The sequence below is a fragment of the Hoplias malabaricus genome, chromosome 12 (assembly GCF_029633855.1).
Source record: "Hoplias malabaricus isolate fHopMal1 chromosome 12, fHopMal1.hap1, whole genome shotgun sequence".
In the NCBI taxonomy this organism is placed as follows: domain Eukaryota; kingdom Metazoa; phylum Chordata; class Actinopteri; order Characiformes; family Erythrinidae; genus Hoplias; species Hoplias malabaricus.
In genome coordinates, this window is record NC_089811.1 from 4,949,501 (window position 1) to 4,966,629 (window position 17,129).

The following is a 17,129-nucleotide window of genomic DNA, read 5'->3' on the forward strand; positions in this document are numbered from 1 at the left end:
TGCCATAAATGGAAATAAAGATCTTAATGCATGGTTCTGAATTCCTGGGAATAACAGTGTAACAGTGTTGTAGCAGGTCAGGGGATAAACTCTAGTTCATGCGTGATATAAAACAGACATTTAGCTTCGCTGCTCCGCAGCGTTTTCTCGAAAAAACCTGGAAGACTGGGAAGGAGCACATTTCTCAATTTAGTGTTGCTTTTCTGTAATAGCAGCTCAGATGACAGGCTTTCTAAACAGATTCTCTGTCCAAATGTGCAGTGTACAGTTTAACCGAGCTCACAGCCATCTTGAACTGGTTTAGAGTGAAGCTGTGTGATTACAGCGGTCAGCAGAGTGTTTATGTTGTAGTCAGAGAGTAAACTGCTCTGTAACTTGCGAGCCGGCTGCTCTTGTTTTGTTCAGGATGGAGGTTCCAGGAGCCCAGAGAAGAGGTCATCTCTTCCCCGGCCAGCATCCATCCTGACCCGCCGCCCTCTCACCGCCGACTACGAGGAGAGCTCTACATCCATCACCAGCTCTGGCTCCACAGCCCCTCGCAGGCCCACGTGTAAGACAAAATCACACAAATTTTGAGCTTTCAGGACCCCTCATTTATAAAACATCATTCACATCCCCAGTGAAAGAGTGTGTACATGTATACGATAATCAGATAATGGCTATAATTAACCACCTCAAAAGATGAGCAGGTTTACAAGTACTTTAAAGGAGACAAATGTGGAGAATGAGGTCCTGTTTAAATCACATGTGAGGTGCCCAGGAATGAGGCTCGAGGAGCAGAAACACTAGTTTTGAGTCACTTTCACTATTTTTTGTTCTCTGTTTTTGTTTTCATTATATTTAATCAGTACTCTGTAGCACTGTGATTGGAGAAACTCTGATGAGGAGTCAGGACAATATTGACATGCCTGCCATTCACATTAGACTCAGGACAAAATCAGGACAATTTGTTTTATTCCATGTTTTCAGACTTGCACAAAATACTGACTGGGTTGTTATATTTCAGTTTGTAGGTTGGTAATAGCTCCAGATGAAAAGTGATTGTTTTTCATAATATGTCCTCTGTAATAATCTGATAATGGGAAATCTGAGTGTACATGAGTCACCCAGTAATCATTCATTCATTCACTGTAGGAAATACTAGAAAATGAGATTGCTGTTGGTCTGGTATCCATTTTATATCATCATCTTTCCAGAAGTCATCAGATATGTATTGTCTGTGCTCTTTAAAGAGAAATATTTGCATTCAAACTAGATGTTTTGTATACGACATGTATAGACATTTTAAATGCCTTACTTCTCTCTGTGGATTCATGATATATTTATTGCTCTATTCACAAGTGGGCTTAATTTGACATTATCTGCACTTTGTATGAGGAAGATTTGGACATTTAAATTTTCACATACAGCTCCACCAGGTAATGTCTAGAATAGTTGAGGGTGGCTGTATTTTATCTAAAAGGGGCTTAAGTGTTAAGTGTGTACTGTTGGTTGTGCCAATTGTTTTTTATAATATGCCACACTGTGATGAATGTGCTTAATCTGATTACTGGGTGACTCATGTAGACTCAGATTCCTCTTTATCAGATTATTAAAGAGGACATATTATGGGAAAAAAAAATTGAATGCAGTTGCACTTTAATTTGAGGAGCTCCAGACACAATACACCTTGCTTGATTGAGTATATTTAGGGTGAGGTGGGAACAGAACTATTCCTTTAACCATTTAACCCTTTACCTGTCCCCTACCCTGCTGCCCTGCCTCCTCTTCTTCAGCCTTCCGCACTGAGGTCAGAGCGGAGCACAGGACAGGCAGATCCCCCAGTATGACAGGTTAGAACCTCAGTCTATCCCCTGCTTGTCACCATCACTCCATCTCTCAGTCCTGCCTGCCTTACCAGCCCTCACCAGCAGGGGCACACTCCCATACACACCCAGTGATGTAAAGTTTTATTTTTTTGTGTGCTGTTCAATTCTGAGCTTTTTTTAAATTATCTATTCATTTTTTTTATTTTATTTGGGGTGAGAATTGTGTTTATTATTCAGTTGAGTTATTATTATTTGAATCTACCTGCTATATAATTTTAATGTTGTATTTTTTTTCTAATTTTATTCTTCGTCTCTTAATTTTTATATTATTTTACATTATTTCACAGAATTGTGATGTATTTGACTTGCTACTTTTTATTTTATTTTTATTCTCTGTCATTCTCTGAGAACACACCACACTCCTCACAGACAGTCACCCAGAGGAAACCCACGCAGACACAGAGAGAACACACCACACTCCTCACAGTCACCCAGAGAAAACCCACACAGACACAGGGAGAACACACCACACTCCTCACAGACAGTCACCCGGAGGAAACCCACGCAGACACAGGGAGAACACACCACACTTCTCACAGACAGTCACCCGGAGGAAACCCACACAGATACAGAGAGAACACACCACACTCCTCACAGACAGTCACCCAGAGGAAACCCACACAGTCACAGAGAGAACAGACCACACTCTTCACAGACAGTCACCCAGAGCGGGAATCGAACCCACAACCTCTAGGTCCCTGGAGCTGTGTGACTGTGACAGTACCTGCCACCCCTCAATTTAGACTGTGTTTGCATTTTTATGTTTATTTCATTCCGTTGTTTTCTAACATCATTATTTGTGTTCTTGGAACTGATGTTCTGCTGTTGTCAGCCCAGCTGTCCATCTGAATTCATTAAGTGTTATTTCTATTTATCTGCCCATCCATCCATCAATCCTTCTATTTACATGTCTGCTTCTCCCTCAGGTACAGAGTCAGCTCGTTCTCGTTCGGCTCGTAGTGGCACCTCTACTCCTCGGACCCCTGGCTCCACTGCCATCACACCCGGGACGCCGCCCAGTTTCTCATGCCGCACGCCAGGGACACCCCGCACGCCAGGGACACCCAAGTCCCTCAGCCTCCTTTCTCAGGAGAAGAAGGTGGCCATCATCCGCACTCCACCCAAATCCCCCGCCACCACCCCCAAGCAGCTGCGTGTCATCAATCAACCGCTGCCCGACCTCAAGAACGTCAAATCCAAGATCGGCTCCACCGACAACATCAAATACCAGCCCAAAGGAGGCCAGGCAAGTCTGATACACACAGCTTCATGACCTGGCCCCTGGCACTGCTGTTGGCCAATCAGCTGCTCTCTTGCCCTTCTAATGGTGGTTGGTATCGTTCTCCTGGAATAGTTCTCTTGGTCAGTTCAGGAGGCACGTGAAAGTCTTGGGATGTTTGAGTGCTTGTTATATGACGGATGTCTTAAAGGCATCCCCCATCCCTTCAATTCCAGAGTACATTCTCTTACCTCAATAGTTAATAACGTGTATGTGGAACTTAACTGCCACAACAGCCAACTGTTATAGTGTCATAGCTATGAAGACATTTATAAACAATGCTCATTCATCCTACTACATATTAGCAGAGACCAGCAATGGAGGGTGATGCTCCTGCAGTGGGTCTGTGGCAAAGTTACTGGAGTGGAGGGTTCATTATTGATGATGTAACTGATTGGTCACCCAGTGTCATACCTAGCAGTAAATGTGCGATCCTGGAGCTGGATTCAAAGGTTGGAACTGTTTTCCCAGGGATAGGTAAATATGTATAAAATAACGACCGTCTGATGCATAAAACATAAATATAAAGTGATCATTACAGAAAACAGTAGGTAAAAATGCAAAAATAAATAAATAAAGGGAAAATGCGGAAAACCTAGCCTTTATTATAATCAAGGCAGATATTTCTTCCAATCCCATTGAATGCCTCAAACAAACCCCCACTTTGTTCCAGGGCAGATTTACAGTCCCTGTGTCCTTCCTCTCCTTTTTTTAGTGTCCTCAGCTGTTTGTGTAAATGGTTCTCACCCTTTGATGTTGCCCTTTGTCTCGTGTGTCTTCTCACTCTGTCCCAGCTTATGGTTTTAAATAGAAGGAGTGGTCTCTAATCTCAGTAGGTCTTGAGTGGGATGGTAGTTAAGAACAGATGTGCTGTAATGTTATCCTTTCACATAAACATGTGGATGGAAGATAGGAAATTCAGACCCTTTAAAACACACACCAATAGGTGACAGAGGAAACCAGAAATATCTGCACATCCCCTTCTATCTGCACATGTGACATACTTTAAGGAAGAAGAACAGGTGTGATGCGTGACCCTTACAGTTAGAGGGTCTTGTCACCCTGTCACTGTTGGGCCCGCCTGTCTTCTGAGAAGGAATGGTGACAAAGCCCCTTCACAGGGACTGAGGGGCCTATTCATATTCATTATAATTCATTCATTATCTGTAACCACTTATCCAGTTCAGGGTCACGGTGGGTCCAGAGCCTACCTGGAATCATTGGGCGCAAGGTGGGAATACACCCTGGAGGGGGCGCCAGTCCTTCACAGGGCAACACACACACTCACACCTACGGACACTGTCGCCAATCCACCTACCAATGTGTGTTTTTGGGCTGTGGGAGGAAACCGGAGCACCCGGAGGAAACCCACACAGACACAGAGAGAACACACCACACTCCTCACAGACAGTCACCCGGAGGAAACCCACACAGACACAAGGAGAACACACCACACTCCTCACAGACAGTCACCCGGAGGAAACCCACGCAGACACAAGGAGAACACACCACACTCCTCACAGACAGTCACCCGGAGGAAACCCACGCAGACACAGGGAGAACACACTACACTCCTCACAGACAGTCACCCAGAGGAAACCCACACAGACACAAGGAGAACACACCACACTCCTCACAGACAGTCACCCGGAGGAAACCCACACAGACACAGAGAGAACACACCACACTCCTCACAGACAGTCACCCGGAGGAAACCCACACAGACACAAGGAGAACACACCACACTCCTCACAGACAGTCACCCGGAGGAAACCCACGCAGACACAGGGAGAACACACCACACTCCTCACAGACAGTCACCCGGAGGAAACCCACCGGAGCGGGAATCGAACCCACAACCTCCAGGCCCCTGGAGCTGTGTGACTGCGACACTTCCTGCTGAGCCACCGTGCCGCCCTCACCTATTCATATTGACTATATATATATCATCATGTTACATAGGTAGGAGTCTTGCTCTGGGATGTTTTGCCGTTTCCAGGTCCAATTGCATCTCCTGTCCCTTGTCCCTCATGTGTGTGTGTGTGTGTGCTCACTCCCACAAATGGGTTAAATCCTGAGAGTCGATTACTCATTATTTTAAAGCTGTGGTATTGCCCAGCGCCTTCAGTTGGTGCATTGTGTTGTTCCTTTCTAAGATGGATACTTTACTCTGAGTGAAGGGCAGCAGTGTTATACTCTACACTACACCACACTGTAAGGGTTTGGGCTCATATGTTAGAAAGTGCAGTTAAGGTAATATCTCATGGTATTCCATCTCTCCAGAACCACCCCTGAGACCTGACGAATTCTACAAAGGCACACTGCAGTTTCTGTTGTTAGTTTCCTTTCATTTTTCATTCTTTGCACATTTACTCCATGTTATTTTAGTGTCATCCCTCTGTATGAGATCTTTCGCTTATTCTTCTCTTCTGAACACAGTGTGACATTATGACACACACACACACACACACACACACTGTGCCTTATCACTGGAAATCAGCTCGTACGTCCGCACTGCATCTGTCTGACTGCAGGGTGTGTGACGGAGGTGACATGTTTATGTCTGGCTCGTGTGCAGCAGTGCAGAGAAACCAATCACAGTCTCTCTCTCTCTCTCACTCACAAACACACACACACACACACGCACTCAGACCCCCACAGACGGCGGGTCAGCCAGGGGGGCTCGACTGGAGTGTGACACAGAGAACCGAGGGGGAAGCTGAAGGAGATGTGATGTTCTGTCTCTGAGTCAGCAGGCCATGACAGTCGTACAGCTGAGAACATGACTTTTGTTAACTGCTGTTGCCTGGTTTATTATTACATATCTCTCTGACCCTCTGTAGTGTATATAGAGGCATATGGATCTATACATGAGTCTAATGTCACCACGTCTCTATTCCAAGCGTGTGCAGTGTGCCAGCACTGGGAGGTGGAGCAGTGTGACTCTGCTGTTTGGAGTGCTCTTTAACCTTTGATGGCGGTTGTGATTAGTGAGCAGTACCTGACCTCACTTGCCGAACACCATCAAACCCTCACAGAGATTTTGGATGAGCGAGAGTTCATGGAAAATTATATAATTGGGCATAGATGATTATTAGGAGAGAGAGAGAGAGAGAGTCAGAGTGAGAGAGAGAGTCAGAGTGAGAGAGAGAGTGAGAGAGAGACAGAGAGAGATAGAGAACGAGAGAGAGACAGAGAGAGTGAGAGAGAGAAACAGAGAGACAGAGAGAGTGAGAGAGAGACAGAGAGAGAGAGAGAGTGAGAGAGAAAGAGAGAGAGAAAGAGAGTGAGAGAGAGAGTGAGAGAGGGAGAGAGAGAGAGAGAGAGACAGGGAGAGTGAGAGAGAGAGAGATAGAGAGAGAGACAGAGCGTGAGAGAGTGAGAGAGAGAGTGAGGGGGGAGAGAGAGTGAGAGAGAACGAGAGAGAGAGAAACAGAGTGAGAGAGAGAGAGAGAGACAGGGAGAGTGAGAGAGAGAGACAGAGAGAGAGATAGAGAGAGAGACAGAGCGTGAGAGAGAGAGTGAGGGGGGAGAGAGAGAGTGAGAGGGGAGAGAGAGAGTGAAAGAGAGAGACAGAGAGAGAGAGAGAGAGAGAGATGATATTTAACACAGTTATCATCTACCTTTTGATCTCGTCAGTATAGATGTTGTGTTTACATCACTAAATAAAACAGTTAATACATCATCATAAGGCCCAGTTAAAAGAGTGGAACTAAGGAAGTCATGGGCAAATCTTGTAAAATTAATAATTAGCTTTTAAAATTTTGTTACATTAAATTCCCACGTGCTTTAATGAGCGTTTCCATGTTACTTTTGAGAGCACTAATGATTATATAAGTTTCTGTCCACTCCCTTTAACCCTGGGTTTAAATGAAAGCTTCTTTAAGGGACAGAGGTGGTCTCTCCATTGGGTTATGATGAGCTCCCTGTGAGGGTCATGGTGGGTCAGGAGAGCCGTGGGTGAGACGAACGTTATGTAACCCGTCTGGAAGTCTCAAGCTGTCTGTCCCAAAATGCCCACTCACCCCCACAGTGTCCGTTTTTGTTAGTGTATTCTCTCTATTGCGTGGCTGTGAGTTTCTCTGCGTCTGTTTTAGCTTCTAATGGGTTACTTTACAGGACATTAAATGGGAGTGACCATAGAGTGCAACCTTAAAGCCCCCCTTCAGTGAGAATCAAGTGTTTAACGTTTTTAAGTTTTTTAAGAGACAGATAATTCCATAAATAAAATTTATCATACAATAAACACACAGAATGACTCTTATTTTAAAAGTGGTGTAGTACCAGCTAGTGTCTAGCTGATAATATATATATATATACATTATATATTAGTTACTACAATGTAAAGTGATTCCAAATTAGGCTCTGAGTTGATGGTGGCTGAGTGAGTTTGTAGCTGAGTAAAGATGAGGCTGCAATATTCCTCCCTTTGCTGTAATCATGTTAGTTCTTTTCCCCGTTGAGTCGCTTTATCGTTCCTTCGTTTCTCTGGAACAGCTCCAACTGCTTCAGGCAAGCTTTAAAAAGCAGATCAGCTCGGCCAGACATCCCTCCATTTACTACAGGATGAGCAGAAATGGAACGAGTGTTTACAGTTATATAAGGTAGAGATAAAGCATGACACTGAGCAGCAATGTCCACTCCAGAGTGTGTGTAAGTGTGTGTGTATGTGAGAGGCTAAGTGAGGTATGCCGTGAACTTGCACTCCATTTTGTGGGCTTTTTTTTTTTTTTCAGATCTACACACACACACACACACACACACACATATGAAAAGTAATATATACCATGTACAATTGTATATAATTGAAGGTTATCTGGACCAAAACTACTGGGAAATATCTGCAACATCTCAGAGTGTTTAAACTTTCAACCTGTCTACGAGGCTTTAAACTGTCTACGAGGCTTGGCCGAGTCGTGCAGCGCTCTTTGAAAAATAAAGGTGCTACAAAGGGTTCTTTGAGCCATTGATGCCATTTGAGTTAGGTCTTTCCTGGGGGCTCCTGTGGTAACTAAGACCGATGGCATTACCTCTGTAAGATGTTGCGCAACACTCCTACTCTTGAGTACTGTCAAGTTGTGTTTGTGTGGATTCAGTCTCAGCACTTTTCAGTTGAAAAGATGAAAAGGATAGAAATAATAAATATATTGAAAGTGTTTTGGAACTGAGCTTTGTATAATCAGAGCATTTGACTTATTTTCCACAAAAACTGGACAGTGCTAGGCAGCCAAACCCAGACCAGTTTTCACTCTGATCTAGACGTAGGTGAGTTTAACCGCTGCTGTGTTACTTCTCGCCGTGTAGCTCCCTCTCCACTGCCATTACTTTGCTCTTGTCCATCTATTCATTGAGAGCTTTGCTGTGTGTTACTTTGGCAGCTTGTGTGTGTGAATGTGTGATTTTCCATCATCATTAAATCAGTGCACGTCTCTCTTTTTCTAGATTCAAATTTTAAACCAGAAGTTGGACCTCAGTCACATACAGGCAAAGTGTGGATCCAAGGATAATCTGAAGCACTCTCCCCATGGAGGCAATGTACGTACTGCTCCCTCTCTCCAGCCCTGCCTCCCTTCGTCTCTGTCTTCCTCACTCCAGAGGTCGTCTGGTAGAGTTTTCAAAGAGCTCCAGCACAGTGTTGAGTGCACTAACCCCTTTCTAGTCTTTCTTTATAGAGCTGAAATACTGAACCAACCCTCCGCACTTTCCCGGACTACACCTCTCTCTGCATGCATTTCTCGTCTGGAAATTTCAGTGACCCCCACTGGTCTTTCTTTGCTTCTTTGTTTGTTTGTTTCTTTTTTTATTTCTCTCTCTCTCTCTCTCTCTCTTCTCACTCTCTCACACACACAAACACACTTTACAAATGTCAGAGATCACCGCTCACTTATTTTAACTTATATTTTTGCAGGAGATGTGCTTTCAGAACTTTGCAGGGATTGTTCTCCCTTTCTTCAAAGTTCTTAGTCTAAAGGCATATTCATTAATATAATTAGTATATTAATTAATTAGTAATATAATAGTATAATTAAAATAATATAAAAAAATAGGAGTGTGGTGTGTTCTGCCAGTGTCTGCGTGGGTTTCCTCCGGGTGACTGTCTGTGAGGGGTGTGGTTTGTTCTCCCTGTGTCTGCGTGGGTTTCCTCTGGGTGACTGTCGGTGAGGAGTGTGGTGTGTTCTCCCTGTGTCTGCATGGGTTTCCTCCGGGTGAATGTGTGAGTGTGTGTCGCCCTGTGAAGGACTGGCGCCCCCTCCAGGGTGTGTTCCTGCCTTGCGCCCATTCCAGGTAGGCTCTGAACCCACCACGACCCTGAACTAGATAAGGGTTACAGACAATGAATGATGAAATGTATTCAAAATCAACCAGGTTTCATGTGAAATGCTCCTCCCGGAGTAGAAATAGCTTATAGTGGTTGTGATAGTAACCAGATATTCAAAGCGTTTAAATCATTCTGTCACGGTCAAAACACTGAAAAAACGATTTGTTTACATCTCAACATGCAGGAGTCCACCTAACCACAATAGGTGAAATTCACCTTAACAACTGCTGCAGTTTACTGTGGTAAAAAGGTTCGCTGAACATTTGGAAGCATGGATTTTATCGCATCGTACTTGACAACTGTTTCTTCATCTTCCCTTTCATATTAATTGATGGATTATGTAAACACACACATCCTAATCAGGTCTTCAGACGTAGCACACGCTGACCACAGGTGTCCTCCCTGTGACTGGGCACGTCCACTGTCAGCAGGTGTGGGTTTGTGTGTGTGAGCCTGATTCTGCTGATTCATGTCTGTCTCTCAATCAAAGCTGAATCTGCCCTGTCCTGAGTGGAGCTGATTGGAGCTGAGTGGTCCAGGCGAGGCTTCTTCAGAGGCTGTGCATTTTCAGTGTCCTGTCAGGTGTCCAGCTGTATTAGTGTCGGGGAAAGTGCAGTGTGTGTGTGTACTGAAGTTAAACAAAGGGCAGACCACAGCAGTGAGTGATGATCAGTCATGGTTAAAGATCATTGGCCACAGTAATGTGACTCCTAAGACCCTCTAGACCAGCAGCAAAAACGGGAGTGAGGGGTGAATAAACATCTTTTGTATTCCCTCAAGACCTCAGCAAAGGGCTCATGGCACTTAACCTGGGTGTGTGTGTGGATCTTGTCAGTAGTATCTGTGTTAAATGGGTTAAATGCAGAGTCAAATTTTTGTTGTAGCGCTGTGCAAAGCACGTGTCACATTCATTTCACAGTCCATCATTTGAATCAAACATCTGTCTTGTTCCTGGTAGAATCAAGGATATTGTGATGCTCTTGAAATGTGTGCTGTGACATAGGCCTTCTGTAGCCATCGTCAAAATTTCTGAGAGAGTTGTTTTTTCTAGGGTCACTATGTACTCACCACTGCTGACCACTAGATTCTCATAAGCCTCGCTGATTAGAGCCAAATATTAGCAATGTAGCCCTTGTCAAACTGCCTCAGATATTCATTTCTCCACCAACAAACATGTTAGCCCTGAGAACTGATTCCTCTCTTACAGCAATGCGAAGATCATATGAAATAACCGGTGGTATCTGCTTCTTATGGGAGTGTTTTGGTTAATTCCTGTATTTGCATAACGCAGGCTGGGTATTTTTAATGAGAATGGGTGAGTGTGTGGAAATGTCCTCAGTTGTGTGTGTGCGTGTGTGTGTCGGCCCGTGATGGACTGGCGCCCTGTCCAGGGTGGGTGTTCCTGCCTTGTGTCCAGTGATTCTGGCCAGGCGTGGTTACAAACGTGGTTACAAAGCAGGTGATTAGATGACTAGTCATTCACAGTAGATCCCAGGAAAACGTGTACGTTTATGTGTTCCAGCTCTTTGGATTAGAGCCACAAGCCCCTTCTCTCCTTTGATATAGTGTCTGTTCCTTTGGCAAAATGATGTGGTTCACTCAGGATGTTCCCCTTTCATTGTTTTTGTTCATTAAGCGCTCATCAAGGTGATTAACTGGTTGAACGTGTTGGAGAGGAGCTGATACACGCCCCTGTTTTCCTTTCACATTAATCACTGTTGTCTACTGACCGTGCTTCTCAAATTACTGTGAAGTCTCGCTGTAGTGTGAGAGAACAGTTTGAATAATTGCAACTGTTCAGATGTGTACAAGATAGACCTCAACTAAACTGAGTTTGAAATGATCAGAATCTGGAATTTAATTAAGCGATTATAAAAAGGAGTTTCAAATGTCTGAGGACAAGAGACCAAGAAAGCACCATTGACCTTGTTCTTCTTGAGTGGGTAGAAAGGCCCTCACTTTTTTGCATTTCCCAGCACAGTGCTAATCTGTGCAGGTATCAGTTAACTGCCACAGCAGGTCTTGAAAGTAAGCATTCCCCTCCAAGTGTCGTGTCCAGTGGCATTGTGTTAGCAGCAGTAGGAAAAGTGTAGGAAGAAGCATATGTTCCCAACGATCTGGCAAAACCCAGTTTTTATAGCACCTCTCACAAGCTGATGGTTGTCTCCTTAGATTCAGGTTCTACGGGGTATTCTTCCTGGTGAGAGTCTCACCAGTTCCCCCCTTGTTGAGTTTGAGTGGCAGAGATTCTGGGGGGTTTCTCTGTGATACTACAAGCAAATCAGTGGTCCCCTCATGACAGATTGGTGCTATATGTGATGAACAGAGCTGTAAATACTTCTAAAATAACTCAGAAAGCTGAATGATTCTGGAAAAGTACTGTGACTGATGTGTGTACGTTGTGTCAGCAGAGCGTAGTTTGCTGATAAAGTACAGTGTCTCATTCATTCAGCAGCTGTTCTGATGATGTCTGTGTGATTTCTCTCTGTACATTCCTGCTGTATACTTTGCCTTTGGTTGATGCTGTGGGGATGTGTGTGTGGTTGTGGCATCACCCACATTTCTTGACTTTTTGCTGGTTGCTAAATCAAACAAACACACAACAGCTAAGAAGTGAGGGCTTGTTATAAAAATTTGCTTTTCTCCCAGATTGTAATAACAAATGTGTTTATATTAGATGTTTTATTTCAACTATAAAGCTGTGGCACCTGAAAGCCTTACCCCAAGATTTATACTTATTTCCCTGGTCATCAATGCACTCTTCTTTTCCTGGCGTCCGCTCCTGGGCTCTGTGGCTAATAAAGGATCATTTTATGCCATTTTATGTCAAGAGATGATTAGTATAAACTCTCTTTTTCTACAGGTTCAGATTCAGTCCAAGAAGCTTGACCTCAGTCATGTGACCTCCAAATGTGGATCACTGGACAATATCCGCCACAGGCCAGGTCAGCACATCACCTCACACATGAATCAGAGATCAGGGGTCAGAAAATGTGATCAAATATGCCATGAAGATGACATAAAGGAGTTTATTGCTGCTACTGTGCACTACTGTTCACCAGAGCAACAGCGCCACCTACAGCTTATATTTCGTCTAGCCTAAATACACCAGTGAATGAATGAAATAATTGAAGGACATCTACAAACCTTTAATATGACAAACAAAATGAGTAAAACTTGGTTTACTCTTCTCAAATTGTAGCATTAACCAGGTCAGTGGTGATTATTTTGGATAAGGGCCAGTAAGGACAGAGATAGACTTTATTATATGACTAAAATGAGCTGACGTTAATCAGATAAACAATAGTACAATGACTCATTCATTCATTTAGTTCGAAACAAAGTGGTAAGTTTAAACATGCTCTGAATTTCTCTGGAAGGGGCTTTTTTCAGGCGCTTGTAACACTTTTAAATATCTTTTTTATACTCGATACTAGCTAGAATCTGTTTCGCTGTAACAGCCAGGCACATACCTCTTTTTAACTTTTAGTTACAGTGCTGTGGAACTTGGCAAACTGTATAAACTAGTTGTACTGTGAAGTTAGTGCCTCACATTTACTTATAAAATTAATGAAATTAGTTTTATTCATAGAATTAGTGCTTCAAGAAAGTGTAAATGCATGCCATAAATACATTGTAATGTAGGATTGCTTTGTTTAATGCAATAAAATCATGAATATGTGATTGAAAATTTTATTTAACTGATAAATTTGCAAAGACAATATAACCAGTATTTACCGAGATTAACTCCATTATATTTTGTAAATACTCATTTGGAATTTGATTCCTGCAACACATTCAAAAAGATTTTGTAACAGCAGCGTATTTATCGCTGTTACCTCACATTTTTACTCTTTTATTATTTGGGAACTAATGATACCAATTGTTGCAATTTCTGCCCATTCCCTCAGTACAAGACACCTGCTGCTAAAGAGTCCATGGCCACCATTGTCTGATTCTTCCCTTTATGATGTGCACATTGTTACACATTGTTATCGGCCTGTAATTAACACATACTCTGTGTCTGCACTCATGACATTAACTTGCTGAAGTAACAATGAACTTCCCGGTAAAAGATGTCACCTTTAAGGCAGCATTTTATTTCTCTATAGTCCCCATGCAGCTGTATTTATTTCAACAGCACAGCGGTTTCTCATGCAGTGCTGTCTGAGGGCTAAAAGGTCTTGCACTACACAGAGATTTATCTGAAGCCTTTCTCAACTAAAGACTGCGTCGAGTTTAGGTCCTTCACTGTTCACATAATACTGAGAAATGTTTGGTACAAACTGGTGAGCAATGACAGCTTGAAAAACTGACCCAGCATTTAGCCGTTGATTCAACGTTGAAATAACGTAACGACTGCCGTCTAATCAACGTTCTCATTGAAAAGACGACTATTAGACGTATTTTGACGTCCATTGACGTTATTAATTGGTCCAGAAATAAATTACTTGTATAAAATGCGTTTTGGACGTCCACTGTCGTTATCGATTGGTCACCACTTAACTAACTTATTAAGATGGACTTCGGACGTCCATTGACATTTAAAATATGTCCTTGACGGACTGACAACTTTTAGACCTATTTTGAACGTCCAGGGACGTTCCTTGTTTACTGGGGAGCCTTGGTGGATTAATACCTTTTAAAATCACCAATGCCTGTCTTTTTCTTATGGAGTGTGTTGCAGGCATCGAATTCTAAACGTATTTGATTTTAACCAAATACAATCGAGTTGGTCTGTGAAAACACTGGATATCTTTTGTCATTTTATCAATTAAATAAAGCTTCAACACAATAAAGAAAATAATTAAAGTGACAGATTATATTTTTTGCTGCATTTTATAAAATGTCCAAACTTTTCTGGAAACCATTGTTGTGGAATTGATTCCTTTTTTTCCCCCCTCCAACACTAACTTGTTTGCTCAACACCAACAGGAGGGGGTAATGTGCGCATCGAGAGTGTGAAGCTGGACTTCAAAGATAAAGCCCAGGCCAAGGTGGGTTCTCTGGATAATGCGCACCATGTCCCAGGAGGAGGAAATGTGATGGTGAGAGCTGCACACTGATTGTTCTGTCAGCAGTCATTATATTATATGGAAATACAGATGCCCATATCAGCTGAGTGGTCTTGTTGCCCTATGTTTCAGATAGAGAGCCACAAACTAAGCTTTCGTGATTCGGCCAAGGCGCGAGTGGACCATGGAGCTGAAATCGTGACCCAGTCGCCTGGCCTCTCGGAGGGCACCTCGCCCCACCGCCGCAGCCAAATGTCCTCGTCCGGCAGCATCAACCTGCTGGAGTCACCGCAGCTTGCCACGTTGGCCGAGGATGTGACCGCTGCCCTGGCCAAGCAGGGACTGTGAAAACCCACCCATTCCCTCCCCCAGCTTCAGAGACATCATGCAGCAATAGCCACCAATTAGCTCTCTCCCCTCTGTCTGTCTGCAGTGGTAGTTCAGAAAACAGGACTTCTCTGTTAATCAGATAACATTAAAAAAGTTAGTTCCTCTCTTTCAGATAGATAGCTTTGTAGCCTTGTGTTAGGTCAGGAATTCTGACAGTTTTTAATGTACTATGGAATTTGGCAAAGCAAATTTGGTATTTGGGCAAAGCACATTTTTAATAGGAGGCTATAGGAAGCTGCACCATTTAAGAGGCCATTAGCTCCTATTATAATTATGTTTCGCCTGTAATGTCCACAGCAGTGAAGCATTTGGAGCAGCGTAGTGGATAACGCCGCTGCCCTCAGCTAAAAAGTCAAGGGATCAGTTCCCAGCCTGGCTGCACTTGTAGAAGTGCTGATCCCTTAATGCTAAATTAGCCTACAATTGTTAGCACTGGCTGAGAGTAAATGCCAACATAAGCATTTCAAGAGAGTACCTCAATTTAGAGTGATCTATAAAACCATACTAGTAATCCCAGCCCAGGGTTCAGAGGAACACTTTTAACCCAATACGAATTTTATACATTTTGACTTATCCAGCTTTACTGAGAAATCCTGCTTTGTGAAACATACCCCTGATCTACAGTAGTTTCCTTTAGTGGCATAGCAGTAGTGGGCAGCAGCCGTCTGACCATTTATAGCCGACTTGACACATTCCCTCCTCCATACACATCACACACTTGATCTGTCGACTGAACAACAGCGACCTCCTGGAGTTGGTGTGGACTTTATCTAGGAAAGAGGATAAATGTGGATTATTATTTGGAGTTTTATATTAATTTGTTGGTTTGCTTTGTCTTAAAATACCTATTACTTAGTTTAGAGAGCGGTACCAGTGTTTTGATTTCCGTTTACCATGTGAGTATTTCCTTTTTTACGGTCTTGTACAGATACTGATCTCTGATCAGGTTTAGCTGTTGGTACGCATTAGGAAGATACCGCCAGGGATTTGGAAAAGCTGTTCCTTCACCAGGCGCTTTTTTCTACGAAGGACAGAAGGTCACTTGACCATTCCATGCGGCATTATTTTTGCGCAGGTTAGTGCATGGAGTCTGAAAACACGCATCCCAAAAGCAACCGAATTATGCTCACCCGACCATCAACACGATTATGATGTATATGGATATATGTATAATTACACTGATCCTTTGTCAACAGCATCTATAAAAACAAACAGAAATTGTCACACCTTCTATAACTTCTATCTGTACAATTGCATTATTGCAACTAAAGAAAAAAAAAAGAAAATGAAAAAAATTAGAATATGGTATGATGAGCATGTGTCAATTCTAGTACGAAAAGAGGCTATTTTCTATTTCAAACAAAAGGATTTTAGTAAGTTATTTGCTGAATCATTGGATAAAATGAACATTTCATGTTTTATAGATATTAGGGACAATGATATTATGCTTGTTAATAATTTCAAATAACTGTGTCAGCATTGCCCAGGGGTCCATAAATGTGGAGTCGCTCGGGTTACATCTGGAGTCGCTTGGGTTAATGCAGGTTATAAGAAAGCTCCTATTTGTTGCGCCTCTACATTCAAAGATGAAGATGGTGGCTCTTTTTGCCGCAGGCAGTCAGACCCCCCCCCCCCCTCCCATTTACATATCTCAGACTGGATATGGTCCCACTGGGCATGCGGTTGCCCGAGCAGCTTTGTGGACAAAGCTGTGTTTCTTATTTAATAATTAACTGTAGGGAGCAGCTACTCCGGACTGTCAGTTAAACACTCCGTATTTTGCCGTGTTCGATTTTAGATGCTTAGGTTTGCTTTCCATGTGAATTTAGGAGGAGGTAAAAGAGACAAAACAACACGAAAAAAAAATAAAAAATACAAAACTCTCAAAAAGAAAGGTTTCAAAAAAGAAAACAAGCTCATCTTGCATCAGTTTGATTAAAGTGCTCCTGTATATTTTTTGTCGTCATTTGTGGTATACCCCTTTTTCTCCTGGAGCTCCTGTCGTTTGTTGGCTTCTGTGTTTTTCTGCACCCCCTTTTGCCCTCCCTCTCCCACCCAACAGCAACTGTAAATCTATTTAAAAGGTCCTGTAGATGTATGCAGTTTTTCTCCTGTTGATGAGACAGATTACACATGCTCTTAACAATTACAACAATAAAAACAAAACGACTGAAAGCCAAAAACTGATTGATTACAGATTTTTTTTATTCTGTCTATGTGGCTCATTATGCTGTTTCGTAGCTATGTGTTATTTATTA

The 17,129-nt window shown here is 42.9% G+C and overlaps 1 protein-coding gene across 11 annotated transcripts in view; it reads left to right on the top strand.

The window, feature by feature from the left end:
- Positions 1–17,070, top strand: part of map2 (microtubule-associated protein 2) — a 71,417-nt gene extending 54,347 nt beyond the window's left edge. For 6 of the 11 annotated variants that reach the window (XM_066685963.1, XM_066685962.1, XM_066685964.1 and 3 more), the window contains 7 exons: positions 406–550; positions 1,776–1,832; positions 2,795–3,114; positions 8,590–8,682; positions 12,330–12,411; positions 14,402–14,514; positions 14,614–17,070. In XM_066685963.1, coding sequence (XP_066542060.1) covers positions 406–550; positions 1,776–1,832; positions 2,795–3,114; positions 8,590–8,682; positions 12,330–12,411; positions 14,402–14,514; positions 14,614–14,829 — 1,026 coding nt within the window. In that variant the 3' untranslated portion in view covers positions 14,830–17,070. The remainder of the gene's footprint in view (positions 1–405; positions 551–1,775; positions 1,833–2,794; positions 3,115–8,589; positions 8,683–12,329; positions 12,412–14,401; positions 14,515–14,613) is intronic. The other 5 variants (XM_066685965.1, XM_066685972.1, XM_066685968.1 and 2 more) reach the window with 5 other exon arrangements.
- The last annotated feature ends 59 nt before the right edge of the window (positions 17,071–17,129 follow it).